The sequence below is a fragment of the Anabas testudineus genome, chromosome 1 (assembly GCF_900324465.2).
Source record: "Anabas testudineus chromosome 1, fAnaTes1.2, whole genome shotgun sequence".
In the NCBI taxonomy this organism is placed as follows: Eukaryota; Metazoa; Chordata; class Actinopteri; order Anabantiformes; family Anabantidae; genus Anabas; species Anabas testudineus.
In genome coordinates this window covers 17,952,965-17,970,090 of record NC_046610.1, presented here as the reverse complement: position 1 = coordinate 17,970,090, position 17,126 = coordinate 17,952,965, and the positions used below count along the sequence as shown (strand labels likewise).

The 17,126-nt window shown below is 38.8% G+C and overlaps 2 protein-coding genes across 2 annotated transcripts; one reads left to right on the top strand and one right to left on the bottom strand.

Moving 5' to 3' along the window:
* Positions 1–111: 111 nt before the first annotated feature.
* bbip1 (BBSome interacting protein 1) lies at positions 112–2,082 on the bottom strand. The gene is made up of 3 exons (XM_026360650.1): positions 2,011–2,082; positions 1,188–1,253; positions 112–594 (listed from the first exon to the last, which is right to left on the bottom strand). Exons 2-3 carry the CDS (start codon positions 1,231–1,233, stop codon positions 440–442), a joined length of 201 nt encoding a protein of 66 aa, XP_026216435.1. The 5' UTR covers positions 1,234–1,253; positions 2,011–2,082; the 3' UTR covers positions 112–439.
* A 1,164-nt stretch (positions 2,083–3,246) lies between these two features.
* On the top strand, positions 3,247–15,501 carry shoc2 (SHOC2 leucine rich repeat scaffold protein). The gene is made up of 9 exons (XM_026359586.1): positions 3,247–3,315; positions 7,210–8,279; positions 8,639–8,776; positions 8,949–9,079; positions 9,364–9,552; positions 10,293–10,415; positions 10,968–11,105; positions 11,919–12,036; positions 13,776–15,501. The coding sequence occupies exons 2-9, from the start codon at positions 7,577–7,579 to the stop codon at positions 13,982–13,984; spliced, it is 1,749 nt and encodes a 582-aa protein (XP_026215371.1). The 5' UTR covers positions 3,247–3,315; positions 7,210–7,576; the 3' UTR covers positions 13,985–15,501.
* The last annotated feature ends 1,625 nt before the right edge of the window (positions 15,502–17,126 follow it).

The window sequence follows — 17,126 nt, the reverse complement described above, 5'->3', positions numbered from 1 at the left end:
TTGCTTTTGTGACTACCACAACAATAACACACACTACTAATAACATGTTGCAGTTTAACCATTTACTCTAAGTTAAATGACATTTCGTTGTATGCAATAAGACTAAATTACAGGCACAAAAATAAAGTCTAATGTCATACAGGAGTCTTGGTACTGAACACACTAAATCCTTATTAATGACATGCAGTAGCTCATTTGAGAAAGACTAATGACCAGTGGGAGGAGTTAAGTGGTTAACCTCAGGCAACTAATGTCACCACTTCCTCAGCTTTCCTGCCCTATGAAGCCAAACATCAGTATCTTCATGACATGCACTTCTCTGTCTATACAAATGCAAGATTCACCGTGGCTGACAACACTGGGTTTGTTCCATCCATCTCAAGGAATTTTGTGACAGTTTGACTGTTTCTGTTGTTGCAAATCTTCCACTGGTCATCTACTATGACTGGTCCTTCGATGTCAGTTCCTGTTGTTTGACAGCCTCTTGAGCCTCCATCTGCATCTTCTCCAGTTTCTCTAGGGTGACTGATTTGAGTGGGAGCAACTTTGGCTTACACAGAACCATGGTAGGTACATCTTCCATGGAAAGCTGCCCTGTAGATATTGCCAAAACAAAGTAAGAAAAGAAAATCACTTAACTCGTACACGAAATCTCACATTTCTTCTACTAATCCTGGCTTAAATGCAAAGACAAAGAGAAGACTTAACTGCATTGTTTGAAATTTTCACATAAACATGTAGCACTTTAGAGAAATGTTTTCCCAAATGTAGTCTGCAACTGTGAGACAATTACTGCCAAACACAACATGAAAGATTATAAAGTGAGACCTCACGATACATTTGTAGGTCTAGTATACGTTTATTTTGCGAATTGAATTTCTGTTGGCACTGAAGATATTACTGCATTTCACATATGTATAATTTACATGGTAGGTGTTCTAACCTTGAACAGCTCATACACTTTATAAGGTATGAAGTACCTTTCACTCTAGAAATACATTGATCCAAAAGAATAAGTATTTGTCTGTTTGAATGTCATTGGTGTTGAGCTGTAAAGAGGGAGCACATAACACTCCCACTGACTAATTTCGCACGCTTTTTCACAACACATGTTGTATTGTGTTTCACAAACAGCCTTTTGTTTTTTAACCACTGCTGTCTAAACAGCTAATTGTTGTGGTACAAACCTTGTTTAGGCAGAACTTCTCTGAATATTGACTTGACTTCTGGCATCGTTTTCTTCTGAGTGCTTGCTGAAATGTCAACAAATTAGTTTATTCCATTTAACAAGATTATACCTGGCACAGATTCGTAAGAACCAATGTAGGACACTATATAGTAAGACAAATGCAGAGAAAACACACAATTTCACTCAGCTGACGCTGTGATTGGCACTGCTAATAATTAACGTAATAACTAACGTGTTGTTGTTGTTGTTGTTGTCTCGGGTGAGAAGCAAACAGGATTAGGACTCATCCATAAGTATAACATCACTAAGACAGTACTGACTCAATACCAAACCAAACTAAATGAAAAATAGTTACACAAAAGTACCGACGCTCTCCTAATATTCAGTTGCTGCTTGTCCTTAAATGTCCACGTTTCAGTATTGACCCATTGTTTTATGATGTTAACTAACGTTACATTTCAACATATCTCATATTTAACACACGGATTCAGTTTACACTGTACTTTTAAAAGTGTGTTGTGATAATGTACAAATTACCATTAAATGTGATTGTCCGTTTGAGTGCTTGGTTTATGATACAGACTAAATTAGCCCTGATGTTACCAGGTCAGGCTGGATCAAATTAGTACACAGCGTTAGCTACAAGCTAATAGGCGCAACCTCGACTTGTTGAGTAGGCCCAGGTAAAAGGATAGTGGTGCAGGTCAACTGCAGCTCTTGGTGCTGACAGTGCTAATTATTGTCGCTGTCATAGCTGAACACGTTAATACTGAAATAAATTAAAAGCGCTGGTTGTAAAACTGAAATCTTTCATAACCCACCTTCTCACCAAGCAAAGATTACAGCCGTTGTCAAGCCAACCCGACGGCGAGAGTCACGTGATCTTCTTCTTTGTTTTATTTTCACAGTGACAGTTCTTTACCGACACCTACAGGCGGCTCTCGGAACAGCACAGCTCAAACGATGTTTCCCACTGTTCGTTTGTTTAAGAGTTTTTGCATAATTGTTGCAGTATTTTAACATAGGTTTATATGTATACAGCATTAGATGTATACATTAAATTATTTGTTTATACACAAACATCCACTCATGGGTGTCTACATGAAGTATCATAGCTGTTTACAAATATATGAACACAGGCCCAGTAATCTTTTTTCTGTTACAGTATAAAGTGTAAAAAATACTTATACTTATATTTTATAATTGCATGTTCATATAGTGTGTTATTGTTGTCAGTGCTAAATAAGGAAATTCAAAGCACTTCTCAAAAAGTGTTTCTTCAATTTACTTCCATTTCACTGTGTTATATACTTCTGCAACCTTACAGAGAAACTTATTGTACAGTTGTAGATGTATGTAACCTACAGACTTTGACACTAGAAGCCTGCTCACATTCTTTCAATGAGAAGGGAGCGTTTCTCTGTGATCACTTTAAATCTGAGTTTAAGGTGTGTACATACAAGCAATATGTTAAATGTGGGATTAATAAAGCATAAATGTAGTATCAATCAATCCTTCATTTATATTAGTATAATGAAAAAGGTCCAGGTCACGTACACTCATAATTCTCTATTGGTTTTTGACCAAAAACATATTAGTATAATCACATATTTTGCTTCTTCTTAAACTTTTTCTAAAGGGGATCTTTAAGTACAATTTGAACTCAGGACTTTTAGATAAGGAGTAATGGTATTTCAACTATTTTTAGGATTAACTAGTGCCAAAGCTGCAACATAATACTATTACTAAGTAAATGACAAAAGTACCGTCTCCGAAAGTACTTTTATGATTAGTATAGTATTCCTTTCCATGAAGCAGTGAATGAAGCTTTTTTTTTTTTTTTTTTTAATTAAGACGCATTTCTGCTTTTGATGACACACAAATGTGTTCTTTCATATGTTTGATGTATGCAATCTCCACCGCGGTGCACCCCTCGGACTGCAGCCGCAGCAGCTCGAGCGGAGCCGACGCTTCTCCAGAAACATTTGATTGTGTTTCAAAGTCTCGTGATAACACTGGCTAGGCGTGCGAATGACGCAGTTTGGTGTCAGGGGAGGGAGGGAGCAGAGCAGCAGTGTAGGAAAAGAGGAGGAAGCAGCAAGGATGGCGGAGTCACACCTCTGAAGGTAAAACTGTCATATTATCACGTTAACAATGAGCGTTTCGCTCCCACTGCGCGGCACCGCGTCCCCCCACAGGTAATCCACCTGGCAGCCTGTCGTTACGGCGCATGTAGCGCGTACATGTCATTTTGCGGTGGCGAGTACGGACGCACTCTTTTGTTCGGCTTCGGAATGGCCGCTGTTTTTCAGACTGTTTTCTTTTCTTTCTCGGCTAATATTCAATACAGGAACGCCGCTCCGATACTGCGCTACGGTTCGTCCGCGCCGTGTGTGCCTTCGGTGGCCGCTCCGCCGGCACACGGACCGTCTCCGCCGCCTCGTCTCCGTGGCTGGTCTTGCTGCTCGTTTGCGCTCAGCTGGCTGCAGCAGAGGTTCCCTCTCTCGGTCGAACTCACGGCGGACGGGTCCGCGTCCGACAGCCCCTCTGCTTGGGCCTACGCACAGAGTTAGCTCTGCTTGAGGTGAAGCTAACCGCTGGACGTGAGTGATTAAGTATGTCAGGGCAAACTTCCACACCCTTGGCACCATCTGATGCGACTGACACCAGCCGTGTGTCACCAGGTCCTGGCCGTGGGTTTAGCCCCTCTTCGTTTGACTCCGTTGATTGCTCACCAAAATGCAGTTAGCTGGTGGCTAACTTGCTCGCTAGCTGACGTTAGCAGGTTTAGCAGTCTGGCATAACTGACGTTTGCTTGGCTGTTGACGTTTAGCTAGCTTAACGTTAGCTGCTCTTATTTCCTGCCTTGTTGTCAGTCGTGTTAGCAGGTTTAGCCAGTGTGTTTCTCTTTTTGAAGATCGGTCGCTAGAGAAAAGTCAGTTTCGATGTAGCCTTAGTGAAAATTAGACATTTTAAGACTACGCGAGTTGCCTAAATTAGTCACAACATAACATGTAGCTTTATTACTGTCCGCGGCTGATTGTCGCTCCAACCACGTCCTCCATAGATGATCATATAATCTACATCAATTAATCACTATTACATGATTTGCCAACCTGGTACCGTTTTGTCGGTGATCTGTTTCTACGGATTTGTCATTGGCACACGTAGCCACCATGCTAGCTACGTCCTGTGGAGTGAGTGTAGTAACTTAGCAGTAGCCGATAGCTGCCACCTCACCTCTGTTTTGCTATCCTGCCCCAGTATTACACGTATAACAGTCCAAATTGACAGGCCGCTAAAATCCTGGTTTGTTCATTCTTGTACTTGTGTAGTATTGAATTGTCAAGTAGCAACATTGGAGCTAACTTAGGTATAAGATATTTCATGAACTTGTGATAGGTTTTGTCATATCACAGTACCTGTAGTTTAGCTAATAGATTTGCTTTACACAGGTGCTAATTATCTTCTCTCACTGATTAGCTGACATTAATGCACTGTGCCTTATTTGATTCAGAATATGTAGCACATAAACAAAAGCTGGATAACATTAAACAGTTCTTCCTAGACCGAAATGCACTGGCATTATCAGATGAGCCTAAGATATCCTTAATGGAAAGTTCATTAGCCTCTATGTGGGTTGCAAGTGCCATCAAGTCCAAGTGTGTAGTAGCACTTTATTGTGGTGGTGTTAGTGTTGATGGACATGCATTAGACTTTCTTTGAAGTTGAGCCTCATATTTACATCTACGAAATGGGTAGGCCTAACTTAATGGAACATACACAATGTATATACAACTGGATGACTTGTCTGTTCTATTAACATTCATTTTTTAGCTTTGGCCAACATACAACACAACATCTTAAAGCAACTCCCCCGCACCTGGAGGGTATACTGCTATGAAGGTCAATTTAAGGGCTCTAAACAGACAAAAATAATTGATCAATTGTGCATATTTTCTGATCATAATACATTTTGGGGCTTTTTCTGGGTTATTCAGATCTCTGCACATTCCTGCTGTTAAGCTCAGATTGCTGAGGATATCCAGTCATTACATTCGTGAACAACGAGTGGGCACTTTCTTAAACTTGTCATTGAATATCTTGAAGCTCTGGTCGCGAGGTTTATTAATATATGGGTATGACCAACTGATTTAATCTCTCTTTGTACCTCGTGAATTTAGAATTTCCTTGTACACCTGCTTATTAAACCACTGTGTTTTTTAGGAACTCCTGCATTTATGTGCAAGATAAAACTAAAAGTATTGGTCAGTTTGGTTAGTATTTGTTGTAATGACCTGGACAAACAATGACAGAATTTCTGCATAATCTACTAAGCTTGCTATCTTGCCCAATAATGTCAGTTTCGGTATGAACGTTAAACGTAAGTAGAATCTATCAAGGAAATAAACTTACTCCCTGAATACACAGATAAATCTATAGAGATAACATTTACATGCAGAGTGTTATGAAGAGAAGGATAAACCATAGAAAGACAACCATAAAAGGAAGTAACGTGCACCATGTAGTTTACATGGCCCCAGCAATTGGGCTGGCCTGGTTATTGTCATTATTTTGTACACAGGTATGCACTTTACAGCCAGTGTTACTTCATCTTCTCAATTATAATATACAGAAAGAACAGTGCATACCTTTGTTGTTTACAGAACACACCGCCAAGCATTCGGTCATATCGGGGGTTCTCCTATTGACCCAATGTTTCTTTTGCCAAAAAGGTCATATGACCTGTTGTTGTGGGGACTTCATACTTTGAAGGCCACTTCTAAAGATTACTCTCAGCAGTCCTAACCTTTTAACTTAGCTCTGATCCTGAGCCAAATGCACCTCTGTTTTTGCCACAGCTTAGCTTGTACTAGTGGTGGAAAGCTTTGCACAGTCACAGAGGTACAACAGAGACTAAACAGAGACGGGCTGCTAGAGACATTCAGGCTCAGTTTGTCAAGTTAAGATCCAAAGTGTCATGTGTTTTGTCTGGATGTCATTTAGACGTAAATAGTCAATGTGATTGTTGCATTACAGACTTTATAGGGGATGGCTAAATAGCTGAATGCATGTTTAGGTGGGGCTGTAGGCTTAGAGTAATGTCAACACCCGCTGGGCTGTGTTTGTTTTGTAGGAGTAAGTTGGTGTGAGGTTATGCTTAGTATATTCAACAGATTTGCTTGGACTAGCACAACACAGTGAATACCACATATCTCATAGTGCTGACAACCCACCAAACCTGTTGATGTGTTTTCTGTCTCTGTGCATATTGCTGACAATGTGTATTTAGCCCATAGTTGGTCCTTCTTAAACTAGTCTAAATAATAGTTTATTTAAATACATTGGTAGTATTTCGGATGTTATCCTGTAGTATAATCGAAAGTGTGAGCATCTTTCTGTTGTTATGAGAAGGCTTAGACAGGTTAATTTTTGTTGCAGCATGAACATGTTTTAGCTTACAGGAGTTTTGTGGAGGTGTAATTTGCCTGAAAAATGTTGCTGGTATAGACGACATCAAATGTGGCAACTGCCCATGCCTGCATGCCTTAATTTCTGCCAACTGTTGTCAAACTTTAGTATTTCAAACTGTTTATGGCTGTTTTGGTTTACTCTCTTATTGGCATCACTGTGGAGTACAGTTTTTTTTAACCAAACAAAGTGGTGAATTTTTTAATGATGCCTATACAAAGAAAATTTATAAATTATCAGTTTTCTGATGTCTTGTGATGTCCCTTGTTATAGCAATAGGAAAGGGACATGATCAGTGGCAAGAAGTCATATTATATGCCAAACATAGATGCCACCAAAATAAATTATACATATATAAAGATTAGAAAATGTGTTTGAAACTGCAATATAAGCAGCTTGTTTGCCCCGATGCTCTTCCTACTTTTTAACAGTGGAACTATATCTAAGTGGAAAAATAGTTTTGTTTCTTTATTATTTTTATTTATTTACATTATTACTAAGAATGTTTAATATGACACTTTCTCTCTCTCTCTCTCTCTCCCCGACAGCAAATCTTCAAGGGATTAAAAATACCTTTATGACCTTTGCAGCCTGACAGAACTTCTATCTAAAGGATCTGGGATTGTATGCAGTTCAAACACTTAAGCATGTGGCCCATGGATGCCGCAGTCCAGCAACTTCAAAGGATTTTTTCTCCCATGGCATTTTAACAAAGGAACAAAGTATCAAAAGTATCCAATAAACCATTGGATCACAAATCCTTTATTTCAGAGATAATCATAAATGTGTGAGCCTGCACAGTGATGTTTTCTTTAGAAGCATCTTTGGCTGTCTCTGTCCCTTCTTCCACAAAATAAGTAACCTGACAAGAGAGACTCCCATGAGCAACTCTGTAGGAGGCCCGATAACGTCGACATGAGTAGTACTTTAGGCAAAGAAAAAGACTCGAAAGAAAAGGATCCCAAAGGTGGTCCGGTGGGGAAAGAAAGGGAAAAGGAGGCTAAGGCTCTGGCCAGCTTAGTCAAGGATGGTGGCAAAGACACGAAGACCAAAGGGAAAGATGCCAAAGAAGGAAAGAAGGACACCAGCAGCTCAACACCAGGTGTTGCCTTCTCTGTTGACAATACGATAAAGCGGCCAAACCCAGCACCAGGTACACGCAAGAAGTCCAGCAATGCCGAGGTGATCAAAGAACTTAACAAGTGCCGGGAGGAGAACTCAATGAGACTGGATCTTTCTAAACGGTCTATTCACATGTTGCCCGCCTCTATTAAGGAGCTGACGCAGCTGGCAGAACTCTACTTGTATAGCAACAAGCTACAGAGCCTGCCGGCTGAGGTGGGTTGCCTATCAGGTCTGGTAACTTTGGCCCTGAGTGAGAACTCCCTGACTAGTTTGCCTGACTCCCTGGACTCCCTTAAGAAGCTGCGAATGCTCGACCTCCGGCACAACAAGTTGAGAGAGATACCAGCTGTTGTCTACAGGCTGACTTCTCTGACAACGCTGTACCTGCGCTTCAACCGCATCACAACAGTTGAGAAGGACATCCGGAACCTCTCCAAGCTCACTATGCTCAGCATTCGTGAGAATAAGATTAAACAGCTGCCTGCAGAGATAGGTGAGTAAAATCAGTGAGTATGGACAGGAAGTCTAGGCAAAGCAAGAAATGTTTTGTCCTGTGATCATGTGAGAAATAATTGTGTGAAGTAATGTACCACCGTTCAGCTTATAGCATTTAACTATTGTTCATTTCCATCTTCAGTGTAGGCCATCATGTAAAGTTGGTACATTGTGCTAATCTGTGCAGCAGTGCCACTGAGACAAAATCAGCATTTTTGTCATCTGCTTTCTGATTCTGTGAAGAGGGTGTGAGAACAATGAGTTGGTGTTTTACTTTGGACTGAGGGTGGTTATTGGAAAAAAACCTTCATTTTGAGTTAACCTACCAATCTTAATTTTGTGTGTATCTTTCTGCAGGGGAGCTATGCAACCTCATTACTCTGGACGTTGCCCATAACCAGTTGGAACACCTACCGAAGGAGATTGGAAATTGCACACAGATAACCAACCTCGACTTGCAGCACAATGAGCTTCTGGACCTTCCAGAGACTATAGGTCATTTAAGTATATTTTAGGGTTCAAAACCAAATTTATTTTAGGTATCATCTTAGTTAATACAATATATAATGTATGTTTTTGTGTTATGTTATCAATCTGTGTCTCTGGCTAGATGTGCTTTATGTTGTATAGGTACAAAACCTGACTACACTTTTTATTGTTGTTACAGGCAATCTGGCAAGCATAAATCGCTTAGGTTTGAGATATAATAGATTGTCAGCCATACCCAGATCATTAGCCAAATGTCGAGAACTGGAGGAGTTAAACCTCGAAAACAACAACATTTCAGTTTTGCCAGAGGTGAGTGGAATCACAAACAAAACCGTAACAGATAATTATCATTTGAAATCTTAATTTTTATCATAAAGAAACACCAACAACTTCCTGTAGTGCTCTTTGAAACACTGACAAAAACTGACAACACATTCATGTAGAGTTTAGATCTAACATCTCTACCTGTAAAAATGATCTAATGCTAATCTGTTTTTTGTCATACAAATTGTATATCCACTAAAAGATGGAAGCATAAAGTGACAAAATTCTGTCCTAATCATATGCCTGTCTTTATTTTTGTGCTTTATCAGGGCCTACTGTCAAGTTTGGTGAATCTGACAAGTCTAACACTGGCGAGGAACTGCTTTCAGTCGTATCCTGTGGGTGGACCATCCCAGTTCTCCACCATCTACTCCCTCAACATGGAGCACAACCGTATCAACAAGATCCCATTTGGTATCTTCTCCAGGGCAAAAGTGTTAAGCAAGCTTAACATGAAGGTATGCATGTGTTCATGTTTATCTGTGAAATAAGTAAGACACTCCGATGTTGTAATGTCTTGAGTTGATAATATTTCTAAAAAGTGTAGAGATGATTTTGAAACACCACTTTCGGTTTATACTTTTCTATTAGACAAAGTCAACTGTTAGCATAATATCACAAGAAATTCAAATAGGTTCTTTTTATTTTCTAAACAGGCATTTTGGCTTGTCATAATAGGAAAAGCACAGGTGTTAATAACATTAATAATGGTTCTGTTGTATTCTGGAGGCCTGACAGTGCCTAGGCGCCAGCTCGCAAATAAAAATATCTAGAAATGGAATTCAACAGTTATTCATTTTCTTATTGATCGTTGTATTTTTCCTACTGCGACATCTCTCATAATGTCTTCAGGAACATGATATTGAAGTGGTCCCTCTTCTCATACATTCATATGAGAAATATAAAGTTTATCACTTCAACAGAAAGAGTCATTTTAAATTGTGTGCATAATTTGTAGGACTAGCTTTTTGTTAAAGTGCTGTGGGAAGTGTTGGAGGTTTACCAGTAACAGGAACTGACTTTACTACTTGTCCACAATGTGTGCAGTTTGGATTTAAATCGCCACTGAAAACATTCTATTGTTGGACCAGTTATGATCTAGTCCATTGGTCTGCTAAGCCTCTTGAACAACACTGTCCTTGTGTCGATCCTGTGAATCATCAGTTATTTACTGATAAAGATGTGCTGTCTTTCTCAGGACAACCAATTGACGTCCCTGCCATTGGACTTTGGCACATGGACTAGCATGGTTGAGCTAAACCTGGCTACCAATCAGTTGACGAAGATACCAGAAGACGTCTGTGGTCTGGTTTCTCTGGAGGTGAGCATTGCATATAAAATGTATCGTAGGAACTTAAGCTTGTTAGGGCAGTGTCCAGCAAGCTCAGAGAGGAACATATGTTGTATATTATATGCAACCAATAGTTAGGAATTGAAATGATAGAGCTGTAATGTCTATTATTTACAACACTTGTCATTTGAGGGAATCCTTAAGGCTGATGGTTAGTTAATATCAAAAAATTTGATTCGTATTAGTAAGTTTTGGATTGGGTTAAATACTGTACTAACCTACATTTTGATAGATGATACTGTGCGAAGTAGTACATTTCTTTGGATATTTTAGGCATAATTGTTAAACATTAAGTAAAACATCATAGTTGTCAAATGTTGTGATCCATCGCACCTCATTATAGACTTTTTAAAGTTTTGACAGATTCACTTGATTCAAAATGTTTCAGTTTGATTCTTCTGAATCAACCAGTATTAGGAATTACTGCAAATACATAAAGTTGCTTGTCATGGTGCAGTAATGAAGTGTCTCTTTAGACCAGTTACTTATTGTAAATAAAAAAAAATCTCATTGTCTTCATAGGTGTTAATATTGTCCAATAATCTTCTCAAGAAGTTACCACATGGTATTGGGAATTTGAGAAAACTACGGGAACTCGACTTGGAGGAGAACAAGTTGGAATCTCTCCCAAATGAAATCGCTTACCTTAAAGATTTACAGGTACGTTTTTTAGATTTGCAGTTCTGCCTGGTATGAGTGAAGTTTTTTATTATTTTTTATTTTGTCATGTGTTTTGTATGTAGCAGATGGCAGATGTGATGTATCTGTAACTCTGTAAAACATTTGCACTTAAAGGAGGATTACGTAGTCAATATATTTTTACTTATTTTCATATTTGCTCAAAAAACAAGCTAATAGTTAGGATCTGTTTTTTGAAGTTTGTCAAAGAACACACTAACACTCCAGACCAAGTCCACAACACAATGACTTCAGAATACCAAAAACTGCCTTTTGGATTAGCCAAGTCGGAGCCTAGACCTCAACCCAATAGAGATGCCATAGAACGACAGACATGAAACATCAGAATTTCTTATGTGTTATTATTTTAGGCACATTATGTTTGTTAACACTGTTGACCTAGATGAAGATCAGGTCACATTTTATGACAAATTAATGCAGAAAACCGTGAATATCGTTACAAGAAATGTAACAACTGACCATAATCTCACTCTAATTACAGTTATTTATAACATTAGGGAACAGGTCACCGTTCTTACTGTCTACCCCTGTAGACAATCATCAAACTCTGTATGCAATAGAAAATGCTGTGGCATATGACAGGTTTTCATAACAGTGACAACTACAAGGATGTTTTTTTTCCACCCTGTTTGGAAAATTCAGGGCTTTTATAAAACAAACCTTCATGAAGTCCATCCCAGCTTCCTGATATTTCTTGATGATCTTTATGCAACTTTCCCTATTAAGTAAAGTTCTTTTAAAAGCATTGTGCCCTTTCTCTCTCTCTCTTCTTAGAAATTGGTGTTGACAAATAATCAGCTAACTACATTACCCAGAGGCATCGGCCACCTCACAAACCTGACACATCTGGGTCTGGGAGAGAACCTGCTGCAACACCTTCCTGAGGAGATTGGTATGTACTTCCCTCCTGCACCACTAACATCAATAACATGTTTAAATTAAACGCTGGAAAAGTATTTTCCACGCTATAGGCTGCTCCGGATTATAAGGTGCACTGTCATTGAATGGTCTATTTTCTAACTTTAAAGCACACCGGACTAAAAGGCGCATTAAGTGAAATAAAACAGTGAGATGTCAGTCAAACTTTATTCAATGTGTTCACCTTAACTCCCAAACTTGTTTAGATGTAATGCATGAAAAAAAAAAAAACACAATCTGAGACCGCTAAATCAAACGATAGCGTATTCACAATAACTCATAACTGTTCAGTTAATGTTATAACAAAATACAACACAACAACAACCTTGAGTTTAAAGTCTGCGTCGTAAGCGTCTCTTGACAGGTGGCATTTTGGGGTAATATTATGGTGAAGCACATTATGTATTACTGCGATAGTCCTGACTACGGTAGCCGTAATGTTGCAAGCGGTGCAGCTTTGCAGTTTACTAAAGTCGTACTAAGTTACTTGAATAAATTCATATATAAGGCGCTCTGGTTTATAAGGCGCACTGTCGTTTTTTTTTTAAGAAGATTGAATACTTTTAAGTGCGCCCTATAACATGGAAAATACGGTAATCATTAGGATTTAAAAGCTTAACAGTCCAGAGTGTCCAACCTCTCACCCTTCCTCAGAGTAATTGGTGCAACCTGGTTACTGCTCAGGTTAAGAGTTAAGCCACTGATTTAAATGGGTGGAGGAAGGAGCTAAAGAGGTTGTATTTTTAGAGGACTGACACTGGTCCGAGAATTGAATAATGCCTGTAGGTGTTACGTCCCTTTAGACCTCATGACACTACAAAATGACCCTAGCATGACTGTATTAAAATGTGTGAAGTTCGTTTCTATCCTACTGACAATCTGTTGTATCTATCAGAGACTAAACAAAGACTGTTTCTGAACGCCTCACCAGCTGTATGGCTGCTACGCACTGTACTCTTGAGCGTGGCAGGTCCAGTTATTTTTTTTTTTCCCCAGGATGTCTGGGAGACTTTGGATGTTAATTTGTGAGTTTGTGCGTGTTTAACCAGTGTTCTGATAATATACTTAATAGGCTTTTAATTTGCTTTTATTGTGCTCACAATAGCAAATCAAATGACACACAGGCATTAACTTGTAAAGTCTCAGCTTACCTGGGCCTTGATGTCAGTTAGTAAAAAATTTCAGATTGGTCCGAATAATTGGCCGGACGATCAACTGGTCGACTCATGTTTTGTAGAGGTTCGACAAATGATTCATGACACTTCCCGTCCAAAAAAAGGTCACGCACTCTAATATTTTGTTGGACCACCTTTAGCTTTGATTACGGCATGCATTCGCAGTGGCATTGTTTCGATAAGCTTCTACAATATAAACATTTATTCCTGTTCTTATCAATAATAATGCCACGGTGAATGTGTGCTGTAATCTAAGCAAAAGGAGGTCCAACGAAATATTAGTGTTTGACTGTTTTTTGGACGGGCAGTGAATCTTTGGTTGTTCAGAATAGTGGTTAGATAAATTAATTAATTAAATAAATGTAATGTGCCTAAAATAATAACACAAAAATAAATCTGATCTTTAATGTCTTTATTGAGAACAACAATAAAAAAAAAAAAACTCATAGTGCTATTAGAAAAAATATGTGAAATTAATAAGTGGTTGTTGCAGTTACAAGATAAACTTTGACTAACACTGACATTTTTCTGTCCTCAGGTACACTGGAGAATTTGGAGGAACTTTACCTCAACGACAACCCCAACCTGCACAGCCTCCCATTTGAGCTGGCCCTCTGCAGCAAGCTGTCCATCATGAGCATTGAGAACTGTCCTCTCAGCCACCTGCCACCCCAGATTGTCGCGGGAGGCCCCTCTTTTATCATCCAGTTCCTCAAGATGCAGGGACCATACCGTGCCATGGTCTGAGCCAAGAGCGGCTCAATTCCAGTCCTCAACTCCAAACCCTCCACTCGCTATGTACCCTGTCTCCTGCCTGCCCCCATTATGTGTATCATACACTGTAAAGAAACCAGACTCACCACAAAGAGTGTCGGGGGCAAATAAAAGGAAGAGGAAAATGCTTCTTTCATCATCCTTGGGCAGGAACGAGGCAAATCTGTGGAGACTTGACTTCTGTCTTACTCCAGAGTTTCTCACAGTCATTTTAGGATCCCAGCCACCCCCTGCTCATTCTTCATTCCGATTCACACAGGAGGAAAATATTTCCAACTCTGCCAAAACTGAAGATATATAAAGTTATATATATTGAGTAACTGTGAGCTAAGTGGCAAGTCTTTTAACCTTATAAAACATGCTCCCATTGCCAATGTATTTACAGTAATTACAAGCATCTATTATGTGAGCAAGGATACAATTGTATGCAAAAACAAACAAAAAAAGTCTTTTGAACTTCACATTTACTGCTGCTGCCGTAATTTTAACTGTCATCTTGTTATATTTCTTTAGATATTTCCTCCTTTTTTTTTCTTCCTCAAGATAACTTATGTTTAATTGCTTGACCACAGAGAACAAAGGTCTAATGGTAGTGTGTTTATAATTTTTATTTTTATTTTTTTTTTGTATTTTTTAAAATTCGTATGCTTTTTAAAAACTGTGCCTATGTTTAGAGTGATCCAATGGTTCAGTTCTAAACACAATTGTCCATGAGAATACAAAGATATAAATTATTTCAGTTCTTTTTTTTATTACTGCTGTTTTGATCTTACTTCTTTTTTTAGTGTTCCTTTTTGCTGTTGCATTAATCTGTAAAATCAAGTGATATCAGTTGTAAAATAGGGTGATTGGAGATATTTTTAACAAATAGCAGCAGTAGTTGTTCAACATTAAGCTAGTAATGTATACATATGAGAAATGCCAATCATACGGGCCTGGGGGGGAGGGAAAGCAAGTTGGACTTTTTTCCAACTATTGCTTTTGTGTGACAAAAAGGTATTGGAAAAAAGTCAAACATACAGAGGTGATGGGATAAATGATGGTGATGTTTTTATATATGTATACAAATCCTGGTTGTTGCCGTGAGTGCAATTTTTAGTCAAATTTACTCGTTGGATAATATCTTCAGTGTTGGGCTGCATAGCTGTCATCCAGTTGATCATTGACCAACATATCAATCATTTCTAAAAGACATTATCTGGGTCGCTGGAGCAAGTGGCGAGTGTATCAGAGCTTCGAAAACGGTTTGATAATAAAACGTTGACAGGTAACTCTTTCTTGACCTTTTTTTGGCTCCTATCCTTTATCTTTTCTTTTTGTTGTTCTTGTTTTTTTTTTTTTACGTCTCAGAAGACTCAATTACATAACGGAAACTGTTCCCATGAGTGAGATTTGTAATTTAGTGTAATATCTTATTTTGTCCCACACTGTCCCAGCAATGCTGCTGCTTTTATGCACTTTTTTTTTTTTTTTTTTTAAGACATTGGCATCATCAGACAAAAACACAGTAGCCGCTCATTGATTATTTTGAATGGGGGCATTTTGTTTCATAAATGTTTTATCTGTTAGAGACTTTATCATGTACATTTGTGTCAATGAAATACAGAATTTGAGTTCTCATGTTCAGATATTGGATATTAAGATATTAGTACCTTTCTTTGGGAAAGTTTTAACCTGTCAATCTTACAAGAAATATAAAAGGGTCTGCATGGCTCAAATTATCCTGCTTTCCCCGTTGTAACAAAACGACTCATTAGAGTTAAGATCATCATTGTTGATTTGAAATTAATATACATGAGTGTGTTTGTCTTTTTTTTTAATGGGAAATGTGTATTCAGTTAGTATTATTTCAAATGACTGAACATTAAAAAACCCAAGAAAAACTAATCAAACCAAACTTTTTTTTTTTTTCTTTCCGTTTTGAAACCGTGTTGCATTTCAGCTTTATATTCAATCATGGATCTGATTTGTATCAAAATATGTGAGTCTACTTTGTTTTTCTTGCAGCAGCAGCAGCAGCTTGGTGTGTTTTGTGTCAGCTCTCCTAAGGGTTAGGGTCGGCTTTTGGGGAAGTGGGGGGAGTGAGCAATGTACCGCTGCTTCTATTTTACCAGCAGAACCTGTTGCTGCTTTGTTGTGGACTGAAATATATGCTGTACAAGACGAGGGGAGGAAGACAGGAAACGATCCACTCCTAACCATGATTCAGACTTCACTCACAAAAACCTGACGAGGGACAAATCCACCGACCTTTTTCCGATTTGGCGTCGGGCCCGGTGGTTTTCTCACGGATCAAATCGTTTGGACACAACGATGAGACAACACAAAAAGGTGCATATTTGAGCTTAATGCAGTTACAGTACAAGACTGTCAGAAAAAGACAAAAAAAAAATTGTAAAAAGGGCTTTCTGTGTTCACGCTCAACAACACACCGGAGGCATTGCATTCCTGGGTTTTATATAAAAGCTTTGGAAGTTACTTTTTCGTGTGTTTACTTTTAGCTGTAAACAATTGTGTGGAAAAAAATGCCTTCAAGTACTAAAAGGTGAGATGTGCATTAGGTATGCAGCAAGGGTGCTGTGACCCATTTTTACATTGAGTCTCTCTGTTTTTACTTCTTTTTTTTTTTTTTTTTACGTGCCATTTTGCAAGGTTGAGTGTGCCGAGTGTATGAAGACGCGAAGGATGATGGCGCCAGACACTGAACTTGGTTAATCGACCGCAGAGCATCCATCAGCTCCTGGAATGTAGCTTTAATTTTGCTGTGGAGGGACGAGGAGATGCAGAGATCAGCGACTGGGCCCGTTCAGTTTAGAAAGGGTGATGGAGTGCTGTTTGCATACGGGCACATCCAAATGAATCTGAGTGAAGTTGGTGTTTATTTTTCTATTGTCTGGTGTGATTTTAGGCCATGGAGAGCATTGCAGAATCAAAGTCAATTTCCTTCTCTTTGTTTTTTTCTGGGATCATACAATTTGTCTTTTTCTTGCTTGATTATTTTGTAGAGGAACCAAGCATGTTGAACACATAACTTCATTTGTCTGGGTCAGAATCGGGCGTTTTTCCATACAGGACTTGGATTTAGTGGCTATTGGTGTATCTGCAAACGCTCCCT

Bases quoted from the DNA above. Each gene is read 5' to 3' on its own strand.
- bbip1 (XM_026360650.1), bottom strand. From the start codon at position 1,233: ATGCCAGAAGTCAAGTCAATATTCAGAGAAGTTCTGCCTAAACAAG. The intron at 595-1,187 runs GTTTGTACCACA...CAATATCTACAG, and splicing joins AGAAGTTCTGCCTAAACAAG to GGCAGCTTTCCATGGAAGAT.
- shoc2 (XM_026359586.1), top strand. From the start codon at position 7,577: ATGAGTAGTACTTTAGGCAAAGAAAAAGACTCGAAAGAAAAGGATCCC. The intron at 8,280-8,638 runs GTGAGTAAAATC...ATCTTTCTGCAG, and splicing joins ACAGCTGCCTGCAGAGATAG to GGGAGCTATGCAACCTCATT. The intron at 10,416-10,967 runs GTGAGCATTGCA...TTGTCTTCATAG, and splicing joins GTGGTCTGGTTTCTCTGGAG to GTGTTAATATTGTCCAATAA.